Here is an 18,761-nt window from a genome sequence, read left to right as displayed (position 1 = left end):
TATTTTAAGTTGCCAGATGATAAGAAATATTTCCTCCGTTCCAATACAATAATCATGTTTATTATTTTATCTGTCTCAAAACAATAGTCTCGTTTCATAAATAATCATATCACTATAAAACTATGCTTACTTTTTTATTATTATTACACAATTGTCACTACTTTTTACACTAATACACTCACAAGGACAAAAGAATCTTTTGCCAGTATTTTTTATTCACTATCAATATAATATCAATATTCCTTAAATCTCGTGTCAAACGCAACCCAGATTATAGTTCTGGGACGGAAGGAGTATAAATATTTTATTAAAGAAATATTCTCCACATAGAAAGTAAGCATTTATTTTTAGCGTGATATTTTAAAAAATAATAATATTTTAATTATTATTAGTAGTTAAAAGTAGTGTAATGATAACCTTGTTCTTACCTTTTAGTGTAAAAAGTATTAATATGATGTAAAATAAGAGTAATTGTAAAAATAAAATAAAAAAAAAAAGATATTTACTTTGTAATTTGACGTACTAAAATAAAAACATATATACTTTCTAATTTGACAGAAAGAATATAAAATAGTTGAAAATGTTTATAAAAATTTAAAGAAAATAAACAGATATAATATTTATAAATGATGTGTGATAACGACGATGTCATTTATTATAAATAAATATAATTATAGATAATAATAAATTTTTTATATTTTGATTTTACTAAAAATAGTAACGAAGTAAATTTAATAAATGACAATAAATTTGATAGAAGAATATAATACTATTTTTATAAATAAATACGGTCGAGTTGAGAGTTGATTTTATATTTTAATTTTTATATATAGTTTGAATTATAGTTAGATTTTATGTCTTTCGAAAAAAAATAATAATAATAATAAATGTTACGCATATTTGATTGTGTAATTTTTATAAAAATGTTAAAATTTTGAATTATACCTTTTTATTATTGAAAAATAAAAGCATTTTTTTTTGTGTTTTTCATGATATTTAAATATTATAAATTATATTGTTTTATATATATAAAAGAAAAATTGTTAAAAGTAATATTTTTATAACAGTGATAATACATAATAAATTCATTAATTTTTTTAAGAAAAAGGTAATACTCCATCAGCTACTTGACAATCTATCTATTTTTTTATTTTGGTCCGTCTCATAATAAAAGTATTCATTTTTTTTTAGTAATTGTACTGTCTACTTAACATTACAAATATCCTTCTAATTTACAATATATTACACAAATGTCACTACCTTTATATCATACAATACTAATAGGGTTAATTTAATCTTTTTACTTTTATTTTTACTTTATCTCAATATAATACTAATATTTCTAAAACTCTGTGTAAAAAGCAAATAGATATATAGATATGGGATGGACGGAGTATATTGCAGCCATATTATATGTAACTTTTAAATAACAAATATTTTAAATAAACTGTATTTTTTAAAAAATAATACTAATGTAAATTATATCTCATCTCAATTTTTTTGTTATTTTAAAACTTTTGCTACTTTTTTTCTTTTTTTCATTTATGCAAACTTTTTCTACTTATCATCTTACAAATAATTTATAAACATTTTTTCGATAAAAAGAAAAAAAATATATATAAATAAATAAATAAATAAAATTTGGGAAAATAATGCTGTCCTATATATATATAATTTAAAAATTAGACATGTGTGATGTAATCTGTAGCATGGTTGCTCGGTATATATATTATATGTATCTATTAATTTGACAACGGCTCTTTTTGTCTGTGTTAGGATTATTTTATAAATATTAAAATTCAAATTAATATTTAATAAAATAATTTAATAAAAAATAAATTAATATATATATCTACAAAATGTACAACAAATGGGTCTGTTGGTTTATCATCCTAATTTCCGTTCACATTATATTTTTATTATTTTATTAAAAATATTTCTTTGAGAATTTTCAAAATAGACCTTACTTATATACACACTTATATATATATATATTTTTTTATTTTTATAATATTAATTTATATTCATTAGACATATATAAATATTATTTCTTTATTCATTTATATTATATTATAATACTCCTTCCGTCCCGCAAGAATGTTGTCATTTAATTTTTACGTTATTGTACTTAACATTAAAAATATTTTTATATTTGAATAATTTATTCGACAAATATCATTGTATTTATATTATAAGATACTAGTAAACGTATTTTTGTCTTTTTCTCTTGATTTCTACAGTATTTTAATATAATAATTAATATTTAATAATCAACACGCAAAAAGACCATGACAACCTTCTTACGGGACGGATGAAGTATAATTTTTATAAAATATATTCATATAAATATATATATTTATTAAAATATAAATTTTAAAATATTTAAATATATCTTTTCAATTTATTTTATTCAAATACATTACATACAAATATCTCATTCCTAATTTTGGCAAAACTCAACAAATCAACATTTAATTATTATCTTTCATTCCATGTTTATTTTAACAAATATCACTACATGTATTATATTCTATTTTTATTTAATTTAATTTTTAATTAAATTTCCAAAAAAATATTGTCAATTATCTCTATATTTCCATCTTTTTTTAATAAAATATTTATTTTTCTTAATATTTGCATCGAATTCAAATAAATTAATTTTAATGGACGAAAGAGAAGAAAGTAATTTAATAATAGTTACGACATATACTATCATTTAACTTACAGAAAAATAGATGATTTAATAAAAACAGTATCATTTAACTTATTATATACTACGACATATACTATCATTTAACAAATTACTTAATTTAAGTTCATGTGTTTGTCCATTAACAAACTGTCTATTTTTCTATTTTTATCAGTCTCAAAATAAAAATATTTATTTTTTTTTAGTAATTCTACCGTCTAACTAATATTTTTTACGATTCATAGTATACTACACAAATATCAATACTTTTATATTATTTAATAGTAACATAACTATTTTTATTTTATTTTTCTCTTAATTTATACTACATATCAATATATACTAATATTAAAAATAATATGCGCAAAAAACAAATATATATTTCATTCCGGGATGGAAGTAGTACAATACTTCATCCGTCCGTCAAAATTATGTCACAATTTATTTTGGTCATATTTTAAATTTATGCACAATTTATTCATAGTAAACAACTTTATGTACCCACAATTTTATTACGTTTTTATTTTAACAAATAACAACTAATTTGTCACTGTTTTTCTATTTATTCATTATGTTCATCAATCATTTAATAAATTCTTTATAATATTTTTTATTTTGCTTTTTATTTACTTCGATTTAATATTAAAATATTATTCTCTTCGTCCTAAACTAATAGTTTAGTTTTGCCATTTTTGTCTATTTCAAAATAATTATTTTATTTTATTTTTGCTAACTAACTCACCTTTTTTTTACGAAACTATCCATATTTTTCACAATAATTAAATAAATTAAGAGTATTTTGGTCTTTTAAAAACACTTTTACACCCACTATCAATATAATATTATTATTTTTTAATTCTTATATCAATCTCAAATGTCTCTGTTGTTTTGAGATGAATAGAGTATTATTTTTTTAATTTTCGTAACTAACCAAACTGACATAATTTTATATAATTCATCGTGTCCCTTAACAATCTATCCATTTTTCCATTTTGTTTCGTCTCATAACAAAATATTCATTTCATTTTTGTTTAGTAACTGTACAATCTACATAACATTACAAATATTATTCCAATTTATAATATATTACACAAATGTCATTACTTTTATATTATACAATACTAATAAGGTTAATTTAGTATTTTTACCTTTATTTCTACTACATTCCAATATAATACTCTCTCCGTCCGGCTCTAAGGATCTCATTTATTTTTTGGTGTCGTTGTACTTAACATTAAAAATATCATTATATTTGAATAATTTTTTTGCACAAATGTTATTATAATCGTATTATAAGACACTAATAGAAGTATTTTTGTCATTTTTATATTTTTATAATAATTAATATTTAAATATCAAAACGTAAAAATTAATATTACCTTTAGAGCCGGACGAATATAATACTGAAATTTTTAAAACTCCGTTTAAAAAATGTATTAAAAAAATAATTATTATATAATTAAAATAATTAAATAATTTTATTAAAATTAAAAAATTTATAAAATTATTAAATTTGAAAATATAACTAAAATATATAGTTATATTTTTTAAAAAAATAAATAAATCAATTATGTAAAGCACGCAAAACAAATAAAAATAAAAATCAACATTCTATATGAAATGAAAAAGAAAAAAGTACTTTTTTCGTTTCGGAATTAAATATTCATTTGCTTTTTGCACGTAATTTTAGAAATGTTAGTATTATATTGAGATATAGTAGGAATAAAGTAGAAATAACTAAAATAATCTTATTAGTATGTGTGATACAAATGTAATGATATTTGTGTAATATATTGTAAGTTGTAAAGGTATTTGTAATGTTAGGTAGATAGTACAATTACTAAAAAAAAATAAATACTTTGTTATATGACGGATTAAAATGGAAAAAATAGATCCTTTGTTAGACGGAAGAAATATATTAGTTACAAGTCACGAGCGTGGTGTATCTTTCGTTGACCTTTTATCTGAATGATATTCAAAGTCCAGCTAATTATTACGCATGGAGATATATAATTAATTATTCGGCACACGTGTCCGAATTTGATTGGCTGAGGTTGTGAAGGTTTTGTGAGGTAGAAGGAAGCCCAAAATGTGTCTGTGGTGGGTTGGGGGCCATCAAGGAATAAATGCAATTTTATGTTCTCCAAATAATTGATACCAAATATAATGTGCAAATAATAATGATTATGACCTCCATTTTTATTTTTATTTTTAATTAGCAATTTATTGTTATATATTCCTTTCTTTCTGAAATAATAGTCTCCTTTGGTTTTGGCGTATGATTTCAGAAATAATACTCTCTTCATCCCATAATTAGATATTCATTTATTTTTTTACGTAATTTTAGAAATATTAGTATTATATTAGAATGTAACAGGAATAAAGTAGAAATGTGTGATATAAAAACAATGGTATTTGTGTAATATATTGTAAGTTGTAAGGGTATTAGTAATATTAGATAGACAGTACAGTTACTAAAAAAGAAAATGAATACTTTGTTATGAGACATACTAAAATGAAAAAAAAAATTGATACTTTGTTATGGGATAGAGGGAGTATAATTATATTTAGAGTGAGTATAAAATAAATAGTAAAAAAAAATTAAGATATTCTTATGAATATATTAATATAAAACGTAATGACATTTATATAATTATAATGAAAAAGTAAAAGATAATTTTAGAGTGATTATTTATGAAAATTAGATTATTCTTTTGGGATAGACGAAAATGAAAACATAAGACTATTCTTTTTATACGGATGTAATATTTGTCTTGAAGCACCGCTGGGATTATGAGTTATATACTTCTTCCACCCCACTCCACTCCAAAATATTTTTTTGGAGTTTTGTAATATATTAAAAAATAGTAGTAATATTTTATTAATGAGTGAAGTGTCATTTTTACTATTTGACTTTATGTATAAACTAATTTCATATGTAATAGTATATTTATAATTAATATAAAAATTAAATGTATTTTAGTATTAATATATGATTAGCTTTATTAAAATAAATAAAAAAATACTTTTAGTGGGACAATAAAAATAGTAAAAATTTACTTTGAGTTGGAACAAAAAAAATATATTTTAAAATAAACCTCTCTAGGTATTATTTGCAATATTTGTTCTTCTAATTCGAAGAGTTCTTCATCGAAAATCATAAATTTGGATAAATGATCCAATTATTTAAGTATATTCGAGCTCATGAGAAGATTAATTCTTCAAGTCATTCAAAAAATATGTTTGATTCGAGAAAAAATAAATAAAAATTAAGTTTATATTAAAATTTTAAAAATATATATTTACATTCTTTGTGGAAATTAACAATAAAATCTTCTTGGATTCAAAAGTCCAGAAAATTTTATGTCAAAAAATATTATGGAGCATAAAATCTATTTCCATAAAATCAAATTCCTTATATATATATATATATATATATATAAACAAATATGTAAAGTTAAAGTTGAAGTATCAAACCTTAAAATCATTTAAAAAAACAATTAAATCAAAGCCAAGTTGACAAATTAAATCGACCAAAAGAGGTAATCAAATGATCCATCTACATAAGTTTATGGAATTTTGTATTTAAAAAATTTACTCAATTTTTTTTGTCTACACAAAGGTATTAGACTTTATTTTTGCATTAATAATAATAATAATAATAATAATAATAATAATAATAGAGATAAATAAATTGAATAGTTACCAAATAAATTAATATATTGAAGTGATCTGTTTTTTTTCACGGAGTTTTAGAAATATTAGTATTATATTGAGATGTAGTAGGAATAAAGTAGAAATGACTAAAATAATCTTATTAGTATTTTATGATATAAAGGTAATGACATTTGTGTAATATATTGTAAGTTGCAAGAGTATTTGTAATGTTAGATAGATAGTGAATATTTTGTTATGGGACAGACTAAAATGAAAAAATTGATATTTTTTTATGGGACGGAGGGAATATATTTTTTTTGTCTGAAATATATATATATTACTCTCTGAATGTAAATACAATAATATTAGTATTTTATGTGTGATAGATAGTATATAAGAATGTATTAACTAAAATACCATTGAAAATACAATTAATAGGGAGTAAAATAATTGTATTTTCAGTTAAAACATAAAGATATTTATTAGTATGTGCAAACAAATACTATATTAAAAAATAAATATATTGAATGTGCACAATTCACTACAGTAAACTTAAAAAATTTAAGTTTGGAAAATATAGAAAATGATATATATATATATATGTATGTATATATAGAAAATGTGCACAAATCCTAGTTTCATCTCTATTCTTGGTTGCTTGTTATGTGTGTTTTTTTTAATAGTTTAGAAAAAAAAAAAAAAAAAATTGGTTTGAATTTAATATTAAAATAATATTTGATGGAATACTTTATGAGAGAAAGAAATATCTTTTTTTTGAAAATGTAGAGTTCAAATAGTAAAAAATCGACAGTTTAGGTTGTGTTCTTTTGTTGGTTTTACCTCGTGTTTTTACGATTCAGATTATTTTTTTTTTCTCTAAAAATATCACATCAAATAATTAATTTTCTTTCATTATATTATATTACAAATTTATTTTGCATTCAAAACATCGCATCAACCTCTGTTTATATCGCATCAAACAAGTATTCAAATTCAATTTTTTACCATTAAAAAAACCAAACCAAACCAAAAAACTAAAAACCAATTGGGCTTTGTATATTTTTGTAAATTGATTGTATTTATATTTTATAATTTGCTGTAAAACCTACCAAATTTATTATTGAATTTTATTTGGTGCTAGAAAAAAATTGAAAAAAATTAAGAACAAACTTCAGAATTTAATGTAAGTATGCCCATGCTGAATTTATATGTCAAAGGCAATGAAGATATGGATAAATATGAAAGGGAATATTATGAACTAAAGTGAGATTATTTTTTTATTTTTTTTTTAATTTATTAAAAAGATATTAAGGCATTAAAGAAGAAAATAAATTATTAAGGGTTAAATATATGATTGGGAATGGAAGAAAGTATCATTATTCATATTCTCACCTGAAGAATCCTTATCTATATTCTCACTTGAAGAATCATTATCAATATTTTTTTATTATTTTTCTTTTTTTGGGTTGAAGAAGATTAGTGAATATAATTGACAAATCGAAGAAGGCATCGCAAGTACATCGCTTTCGTTTATTTTATTACGAACAGTGTTGGTCCCAAATTCGTTCAAAATCAATCAGAAGCAATATATCAACAACAGAGACAATTTTCATGATCAGACTGTAAATTCGGACCGGTTATTTATTGGATGATCAGATTGCGAATGCACACACTGGTGGTGACGAGAACAGAAAATACAAAACAATTAATAACTCAGTTTGGTTATCAACGATCTACATTTGGGGGTTCTAACCCAGACGAGTTTCACTATCAAAGCAGTCGATATTCCATGGATACAATTAGAGTTACAACTCTCAGGAAATTTATCTCCATATTTCTTGAAGATACCCCACCCATAATCTATCTTCCTCGTCACAATCAACTTAATAAACTAGTGTCTCTCTCATTTTACCCAAGAATCTACAAACTATCTCAATCTTCGTTAAAGAAATTACGTTCAGATTTTTTCTATACTCTTAAATCTATCTTTCATTACTCTATATTCTATGATAAAGCTAAATATAAACATGAGAATATTCACTTTAACAAACTCAACAAAAATAGAATTTTTTCCTTCACTATTTATTCTTACTTACACAAAGTTTGTTACAACCAATTTTTGTTATTCTCACACATGAATTGGAGAGACCAACGAGCTTTCTATATCAATTTATTTGGGTCTTCATTGAATTGATCAATTTTGAATAATTTTTCTTGTTTGATTGGGCTCAAGATAAATTAGGCCGCGTCTGTCTATCATTGTTTGTCCGTTGATCGGGCCATCTGCAAACAACATCAATCAAAACTCAAAAATAAATACAATTCACTTTCAACAAGTAGCTATATATATTACTATAGTTCAAGGCAAATATAAACTCCAAATTTTTTTTTTTATTTTTTTATGACGTGGGAATCCGCAGCCGCTACCCGAAAGTGCGCACTGAGTAAACCTCCGGTCGAACTTAATACCCTCCGATTTTGGATTTGTGAGATGTGAGTTGATATGACTTGAATTTTTTAATTACTTTGTATTTGTGTACTTTTAGTGATTTATGCCTATAATAAATTATATTTACATATATAAATATATTTTTATCATTGTTGGATTTCATATTGTTTTAGAACTTGTGTTAATTGAATACTTACATTCGTAATTATGTACTTGTTTGGTAATTAAAATGGTAATTAGGCTAATAAGTTTGCCTTAGAAATTGCACGCTCGAATATAATTTTTTTTCGTAATTGATTATTGAATATTCTAATTGAATTTTTCTAGCACTAAATTCAATTAGAAAATTTGTAGTCGGATTTAGTATTGAATTGCTAAATTAAATAGCTGAAGATTTCTTTAAAATTGGCCACAGAACATATTCTGTCACAAAATACAACTAAAATAATTCCATTTTGCAGCAGAAAAAAATCCGTCATATAATTCCGTCACAAAATATTAGCAACGGAACAGTTGGGTGTCGCAAAATATTAGTGTATAATTATATTTTTTTTAAAAAAAAAAGACAAATTATGTGGAATAAACGAAAATAAAAAATATGGATAAATTATATGGGACGGAGGGAGTAGTAATTAAATTACGAGGATATCAATACTTTGCTTTTTTTAAAATTGCTTTTTGTTAACTTATTTTTGACCCAATTAGTGCCTCGCAATTTATACATAGACTTAAAATAGAATTACAAAATAAAATAAAAAAACTGATTAAAATAAATAACCTTGTCAAATTACTATTTATAAATATTTATTTCATAAAAAAAATAATTTTGTCCCGACTAATTATATCATTTTGTTCGGACATAAATCAATCAATAATAATATTTTAATATAAAAGAAAATAAAATAAAATAAAATGAAATATTATATAAAATTTATAAAAATTTAATAAAAGTGGTGAAATAAGTAAAAAGAAATAAAAAAAAAAAATAGCGGAAAATTAATTATTGGCTAGAGTATATGCCCAAAATTTAATAACCTAACCCAATAGAAATTAATCAAATGAAATGCAAGGCTAATTCACTAATTAACTAAAAACAAATAATCGAACAACAAAAATTACAAAATTACTTTTAGTTTAAACTCTAAATAAAATGTTGTCATATAGTTTGTTTGTTTGTTTTTTTAATTGAGTTTTAATTTAAATACTACTCCCTCCGTCCACTCATAAAGTATACAATTAATTTTGGCGCGGTGTTTAAGAAATAATAATATTTTAATTATAGTGGATAGTTAAAAGTAGTGTAATGATATTTTTGTCCTTGCTTTTTGGTGTAAAAGTAATTATGTGAAGTAAAGCAAGGGTATTTGTGGAAAAAAATAAAGTATTTAATGAAATGTTTACTTTGTAATTGGACATCCCAAAATAGAAATATGTATACTTTCTAAACTGGACGGAGGGAATATTAAACTGATATTTTGTAGATAATATATATATACTTCATCGGTTTCACTTACGGTATTTATCTTGTCTCACTTATTTTGATATTTTCTTTTTAAAGAAAATTATACTTAATTTATTATAAATTTTTAATTTTAATTAAACTAATTAGCTATCTTAATTTTAACTTATAATTATTTTTATTATAAAATAATTATTTTTACTAATGCATTTTTAATTATTTTTAATGTCATAGCAAAATGGACACAATAGTCACAAGCTACTATCCCCGACCACCTTTCTCCCTTCTTCTTCTTCCTCCGCATCTTCTCCGACGACCTTCTTCCAAAACCAGTGGCGCCGCCATATCCCCTCCACCTGCTCCATCGGCACGTTCTTCGTCTCCGGCAGCAGCAAATACACAAACACCGTCATCACCGCCACCCACCCCCCGAAGAAGAAGAACAGCCCGGCCTTCATCCCGCAGAGCATCGCCAGAAACATCTGCCCCACCACAAACGTCAGCAGAAAGTTCACCGCCACCGCCGTGCTCTGCCCTGCCGACCGGATCTCCATCGGAAATATCTCGCTCGGAATCAGCCACCCCAGCGGGCCCCACGACACGCCGAACCCCGCCACGTAGACGCCGATCAGCACCAGCACGCCGTCGGCGTACCCCTTGCTCAGCCCGCCGTGGTCCCCCAACTTCGCCGCCATTAGGGTTCCGACGAGAATTTGGGATACCAGCATCGCGCCGCCGCCGGAAATTAGAAGCACGCGCCGCCCGGCCCTGTCGACGATTAGCATCGAGATGAAGGTCGTGATGATCCCGACGGCGCCGGTCATCACGTTCGAGAGGAGGGCGGCGCTCTCGCCGAAGCCGACCGTGCGGAAGAGGATCGGCGCGTAGAACGCGATGACGTTGATTCCGGTGACCTGCAATTGAATTTGATATTGTGTTTATTAGATTAAATTATCATTTAATTTAATTTAGGGTAAACTCATATTTTCGTCTCGGATGCCTTTATCATTTTAATCCGTGATTAGAGTTTGTCGCAGACTAGTGTCGTAAATAGAAAATTTTCACACGTTTAGTTTATCAGCACCAGCGACACCCACGTAGTTCGTTGGAGAACATATATCTTCTTTAAAATAAATTATAAATTTTCAAAAAAAATTGAAAATAAAAATATAGATCATATTCGTTGTCCTCCGGCTAGCCACACAGTACCATGTAAGCATCTCCTTTGTTGGAGGATTAAAATTGCAATTTTTTTTTCATAATTTGCTACATATTTCAATTACGAGATTAAAATAATAAAATAGTCTAATTACTGGACTAAAAAACTAATTTACTATCAAATTTTTCAAATTTGTATCTTATCCAGTTACATACGTCTCCGTTATGAAAAAAGAAAATGACTAACTTTATTATTATTATTATTATTCTTTTATTAGTTGATTTCTTAATTAAATTTATAATATTACTAATTTTGTCAAAATTAACAAATTACTATTTAATTATTATTTTTAATTCAATATTTATTTATAATAAATATCACTAATTTATTTATTTATTTATTTTTATTTTTAACTAAAATTTTAAAACTACTTCCAATTATTTATTATTTTTTTAATAAAACATTATTTTTTAATGTCAATATCGGACCCTAATGGACGGGATGAGTTTTATTTTTTGTTAAAAAATAAATTTTTTTTAAGCAAAATTATGATAGATAAAATAATCTTTATCTGAAATTCTGTAAAAAAATGTAATTACCTGCTGGAAGAAGGGGATGGCGACAGCCATTACTAGCTGGGGGCGGTAGCGGCGGCGGAGGATTTTCCGGTAGGGGTTGGCGGCGGCGGCAGCTTTGGATGTCTCGGCGGCGCGGATTAGGTCTTCCAGCTCGGCGTCAACGTCGGCGGTGCCGCGGATGCGCTGAAGCATCTTTTTGGCGGCGGCGTGGCCGTCGTCGGCGCGCTGGATGATGCTGTTGGGAGTGTCCGGGAGGAAGATGGCGCCGAGGGTTAGAGCCGCCGCCGGCACGGCGGCGAGGGCAAGGGAGAGGCGCCATCCCCAGCCGCCGGAGATTTTCTGAGTTCCGTAGTTGATTAGGTTGGCGGCTAAGGCGCCGATTCCGACGCTGAATTGGAAGCCGTTGTTGAAGAAGCCTCGGAATTTCGGCGGCGCCATTTCCGATAGGTACAACGGCACTGCCTGAATCCGACGATACACGTCAGCAACATCTTAGCATTAAATTTTAACTGTTTGTTAATTTAAATCATAAATGAAATTGGATTTAATCTAATCAGTTTTTACTGGTCTTCCATCCCTTTAATTTTTTCTTTTTAAAAAAAATAATAATAATTATACATTTTAATCATATTCTAAAATTTATAATTTATAATTATTTTTTATTTTAATTAAATAATTTACTCATCTTAATTTTAATATATATTATTTTTATTAAATTATAATTATTTTTATTAATACATTTTTTTAATTATTTATTAATTATCCAATACCAAATTCTATATATAAAGTAAAATAAACAATTTAAGTGGAACAAAAAAAAAAAAAAATTTCTGTCAATTTTATAATAAATGCATAAAATATCTTATAAATGCATTTAATAGATGACTTTTATTATAAATGAATAAAATATTTTATATTATATTTTCTTTGTCTAAATAAAAAATATTCCTTTTATATTTATTTTTTTTTTTTGAAAAATCACTCTCAATTAAATGTAAAAAATATTTCTATTTTTCATACTTTTTCTCTAATCACACTAATATAAAAAATAAAATAGATTTTACCTTCTTCTATTATATTTCTTCATTAATTGATCGCATTTCATTAATAATACGGTATTAAGATAATAATGTTATATCAAATATATTATACTCTCTTCGTCCGTCTCTAAGGGTTAAATTTACATTTTATATCATTATACTTAACATTAAAAAATACTTATATTTGTATAATTTTTTATACAAATATCTTGTTATTAGTATTACAAGACGCTAATTGAAATATTTTTGTAAATTTTTCTTAATTTGTACTATATTTTGATATAATAATTAATATTCAAATATCAAAACGCAAAAAATAGATAAAACTCTTAGAACCGGATGAAAGTAGTATCACACTAAATAACTATCTCAATCGTTCTCGAATTTTGTATTTACATTTAAAAAAATCATAGTTATATGTCCACTTTCTTTATAAAAAATTACAAATAAAATCAGAATAAAATTAAATGACAAAAAAATAGAATTTATTATTCAAGTTTCTATTATTAAAAAAATTAATTAATTAAAAACTAGATTCTAATATATCTAAAACAATCTTATATTTTAAAACTCATGATGCCACGACACTAATCCAATTATTGAGCATTCTTTTATTATTATTATTTTAATTTGACTAATAAAATATTATAATATTTTATGAAAAAATATACTTAGAAAATGAAATAATAAAAATAATGATGACACATCACAAATATAAAATTTACAAATTATAAGCTCAACTTTGACTGATTGTACAGCTGTCATTTATGTTGAATTTATATAAATATTATTTTGATAATATCAATTCAATAAATTGTTATTAAAAATTTATGAAAGAATTAATAATAAACTGGTCGTGTAAATAAAAGCTTTAACCACAAATTAATTATTATTTATTAAAATATAGATAATAAAATTATAAATAAATAAAAATATTTATCATAATTAAATTATATATTAATTTAAAGAATAATTAAGAAAGTATGGATGAATTATATAACACATTCTTGTATTTTACTAAAAATGCACAAAATATCCTATATTTTATTTATTGCGTGAAACTCATTGTGTTAATGGAAAATTTGTATGAAATATCCTCCTTGTCCAAAACTGATTTTTGATTCGAAATAAAGACCTAAATTACGTAAGTTTATACCAATAAAAAACGTAAAATATTTTAAATAATTTTTTTTGAATAAAATAAATAAATAATTAATCAATCATTTATTTTTATAATTTTTATAAAAATCAGACAACAATTTGTCTCTAAAAATTATAAAATGAACTATTAATAAATTATTTTATTTATTTATTTAATGTAAAAAAATTATTTAAGATATTTTGCACTTTTTATTTATATAAAATTTACTTAATTTAGGTATTTATTTAGAACTAAATATTAGTTTTGGACAAGAAAAGTGTTTTGTATAAATTTTACATTAACACAAAACACAAAGAGGTTTCACGCAATAAATAAAATAAAGAGTATTTTGTCCATTTTTACTAAAACAGATAGGGATGTTATATAGTTTACCCAATAAAGTATATCTATAGTATATTTGTCAGGGATAGAGTCACTATATATTTTCTCTATCCCATAATTTTTGTTATTTTTAATTTTATAATTATTTTTAAGTGTTATTCCCTAATTTGTCCACTTTAGGACATTGAGTTTTAGAGTTTTAAGTATTTATGTAATCAGTAAGTAATTAATAAATGTATCAATAAAATAATAATAATTTATAAAAATAATTATAAATTAAAATTAAGATAAATAAATAGTTTAATTAAAACACACAAAATTATAAATTATAAATTTTAAAATATAATAAAAAAGAGTATAGTTATATTTTTAAAAAAAAATTATATGGGACAGAAAACAGTATAATTTTTATAAATGTTTTTACCATTTTGTAGGGAAAATAAAAGAACTTTGGGTAAAATAAATTGCAAAATTTTTTCTGGTCTGAGATTATAAATAATACTCCCTCCGTTTCGGCTACAGGGTCCCATTTATTATAGGTATGAGAATTTAGGAGACGTATAATTAGTAAATAATTAAAAATATATCAGTGAAAATAATTATCGTATAATAAAAATAATTTTAAATTAAAGTTAATATAACTAATTAATTTAAATAAAAATTTTAAAAATTAAAAATTATAAAATTTAAAATGATATTAAAAAGTATAATTATTTTCAAAAAAAAAAAAAGAGATATGTGGAACTGAAAAAAATAGAAAAATAATGGATAAGTGGAACAAATGAAGTAATAATAGTGAAAAAATATAATTACCAGTTTAAAAAAATGTTACCTGATTGGCAAAGCCGACGCCGACGCCGAGCAGGACTCTCCCGAATATGAGCATGTAGATGGAGACGGCGCCGCCGTTGAGGGCGGCGCCGGCGAGGAAGGCGGCGCCGCCGAAGAGGATGGAGGGTTTGCGGCCGTAAGCGGTGGTAACGGAGGATGCAAAAAACGAGGCAATAAGACCCGCCAAGTATAATGACGACGTGAACAACGTTAGCAGGTGGCTGTCAAATTTGCAATAATTACTAACGGCCGTTTCCTCCTCCATCCTCCGGTAAACCTTCGGGAAGAACTTCTTTAAAAACGCCGCCATCGACGTCACCCCCCCTAATTAATTATCTAATTAATATCTCTAATTTCTCATTAATTAGGAGTAATTAATTCATTAATTATATTACCGGAGACTCCGATGTCGTACCCGAAGATGACGCCACCCATGGCGGCCATGACGCAAGACACTACGACGAACCATGTGATTTTTCCGGTGTACTGTCCGCCGGCGCCGCCGGTAATTTGAAAGGCTCCGCCGGCCATGGTTTGGATATGATTTCTGTTAGGGATTTGAAATTAAGAGTGTGTTGCAGAGAATTTTGGGTCAAAATTAAAGTCAAAGTCAAAATTGGGTGCTGGAAAATGAACAAAAAAAAATGGTCCCAAGTGTTTCTTGTCAATTGTCAGTCATAATCGGACAAGGGAGTGAGCGAATAATATGAGTTGTTTAATTTAACTTGTGTTTGGATATTATTTCAAATATTTTGCAATTTTGAAAATTTTTTAAAATACAAAAATTAAATAGAATATATAATACTCCTCTGTCTGTGTGGCGGAAGATTGAAGTCTTTTATAGGGATGTGGTATTTTAAGTAAGATAGATTATTAAATTATTAATAATAAATTAAAAAATATTTTATTATTTTTTTTATATATGTTATGTTATTGATATTTTAAATATTTTAATAATTATATTTCAATAAAATATATACAGTATGGATATTATTTTGTAAACAATAAAATTTTATATAATACAAATAAATAAAAAATATATATTTATTTATTTATCATTATCATAAATTAGTTATAAAAAATGAGGAGTTTTAAAGGTAGATAAAAATATTTGTTAATTGATGAGAGAAATAGAAATAAAGAAGTTTTGAATGGATTCTACGTGTAAGATGTTAGAAGTTTAATTAAATTGATCTATATTTATTAAATATATTTAAGATTGATAAACTTACTAAAAATGGAAAGGGTCATCTTTTATGGTACGTACCAAAAATTGTTTAGTGAGATAATTTAAAAGAATATTTTTTTTATATAAATTATAGATAATTATTTATAAAATATAAAAATAATAAATATGTGATATATTAATATTTTTAAATAGATATATATAATTTTTATAAGCCCATTAACATACTAAAAGCCCAACAAATATGGGCTTATGAATAATGATGCCTTTTGGGCCCAAAACTCTTTTGAAGGCAACCTAATATACACCCTACAGTTTAATGGACATTTAAATTAAGGGGTATCTAATAATGTTTCGAAATTGTAAGTTTATTTAAAATAATAAAATTTTGAACTAAAAAAATAACTTTTAGCAATTTGATTAAAGAATTATTATTATTATTATTATTATTTAATGTAATATTGTTAAACATAATACTCCCGAACTAATGCCCTACTTTCGTATTTGGAACGTCCAATAACTATTGTTTTATTTTCTTTTTTTAAACATAAATTTTACATTTTTACCCTTCATTCATTTTTATTAATTTTAATCTCTACCATACAATTAAGGACAAATTTGTCAATTCATAACAAAATGATAATATCCTAAAAAACCCGTGCAAATATACTTTAAAACAATAGAAATGAGATTGAAATGTTACTTTTTAAAATAAAAAATTTGAAAATACGATGAAACATATGATGAAACAATTAGGTTGTGTTTGGTACAGAGAAATGAGGCCAGAGAAATGGAAATAGTATCATTTCTCTTGTTTGTTGAGTCAAGAGAAATGGAACTTGAGAAATAAATCATTTCTATTTCTCTGTTTTCATTTCTCTTCCATATGCAGAGAAATAGAGAGAAATTATATTGCAGTGTATATATTTTTTAATTTTTAAATTTTTTTGTACTATTTAATTTCTATAATTTTTTAAAAATTATATTATTTTAATTTTACAAAAAACAAACTTAATTTATTTTAAAAGCATTTAATTTTTAAGACATTTTAAGAAATTGTACTAAAATATAATCTTAAAAAACATCGTATATAATTTATAATTTTTTTAAAAAAAATTTACCAAAAATATTTTTCATGAATTTTCATTCGTTAAAACTCTCTTTTTATTGTGTTAATCGTTTATTTTTGTTTGCTCATTCATATATCTGCATTTTTTTTTAGATTTCTCAAATCAATTCTCTGTTTTATCAAATAAGAGAATTAATTCTCATTCTTTATTCAATTTCATTTCTCTCCAATTCTATTCTCTATTATCATTTTTCTGCAATTCAATTTTCTGTACCAAACGCCCCGTTAGAAGTTATACAACTAAAAAAAAAGTATTTTGAATTATTATGAATAAGCCACTATAATACTTTATTTTATATAATTAATTATTATATGTATTCTTTTTTACCTTTGTACTATTTAATCCAGTCTTTTTTTTAGGGTTTGTTTGGTTTGTAACTAAAATTAAAATTAAAGAAAAACAAAAAAGAAGAAACTTTTCAAATCAAACTAAAAAAAAAAAAAAAAAAAAAAAAAACTCAAATCCAAATACAAACAAAACAAATTATTTTCTTTCGAAAAAAAATAGATTTGTTTAATTGTGTTATTTTTATAAATAAATTATTATTCAATATAATTATTTTGAATAAATATTAACATTGAAAATAATGTATCTAGAAAATTAGCAATAAATAATAATAATAATAATAATAATAATAATAATAATAATAATAAACAAACCATACTTTTGAAATTAACTAGCCTAAACATATGATGCTTTGTTCTCTTTTTATTTATCTTTTGATAATATTTTTATTATATAATAATTAAAATTATGTTTGTTTGTTGGTTTTGAATTCGATTTTTATTATTTATTAAAAAAATTAAATATTAAATCAAATATTTATTTATATAAAATTAAAATTAATTATTTCAATTTATAATTTTACTAGTCAAAATATATAATTTTTTCTCTCATAAAATATTATCAAAATCCTAATTAAACAAAAATTCAAATTAAACCCTCAATTTCAAATCAAACCAAACAATATTTTTCATATAAAATATTATATTAAACAATGAAATCAAATCAGAAAATTAAACAAAATAAATACATACCAAACTTTAAAATTAAATAAATTATAAAAATGTTCGTACCTGAGTTAGAAGAAAATGCAAGGA

The 18,761-nt window shown here is 24.2% G+C and overlaps 1 protein-coding gene across 2 annotated transcripts; it reads right to left on the bottom strand.

Annotated features, from left to right (window-relative positions):
* Positions 1-10,425: 10,425 nt before the first annotated feature.
* Positions 10,426-15,929, bottom strand: LOC127256486 (hexose carrier protein HEX6-like). 2 transcript variants are annotated; one of them, XM_051282519.1, is made up of 4 exons: positions 15,761-15,883; positions 15,347-15,669; positions 12,013-12,453; positions 10,426-11,168 (listed from the first exon to the last, which is right to left on the bottom strand). In XM_051282519.1, exons 2-4 carry the CDS (start codon positions 15,653-15,655, stop codon positions 10,506-10,508), a joined length of 1,413 nt encoding a protein of 470 aa, XP_051138476.1. In that variant the 5' UTR covers positions 15,656-15,669; positions 15,761-15,883; the 3' UTR covers positions 10,426-10,505. The 2 variants fall into 2 exon arrangements, with proteins under 2 accessions (XP_051138476.1, XP_051138475.1); XM_051282518.1 differs by having other exon boundaries at positions 10,427-11,168; positions 15,741-15,929.
* Between the last annotated feature and the right edge of the window lie 2,832 nt (positions 15,930-18,761).

The sequence above is a fragment of the Andrographis paniculata genome, unplaced genomic scaffold (genome assembly GCF_009805555.1).
Source record: "Andrographis paniculata isolate CXL003 unplaced genomic scaffold, ASM980555v1 Contig55END, whole genome shotgun sequence".
In the NCBI taxonomy this organism is placed as follows: Eukaryota; Viridiplantae; Streptophyta; class Magnoliopsida; order Lamiales; family Acanthaceae; genus Andrographis; species Andrographis paniculata.
This window is presented reverse-complemented; position numbering and strand designations above follow the sequence as displayed.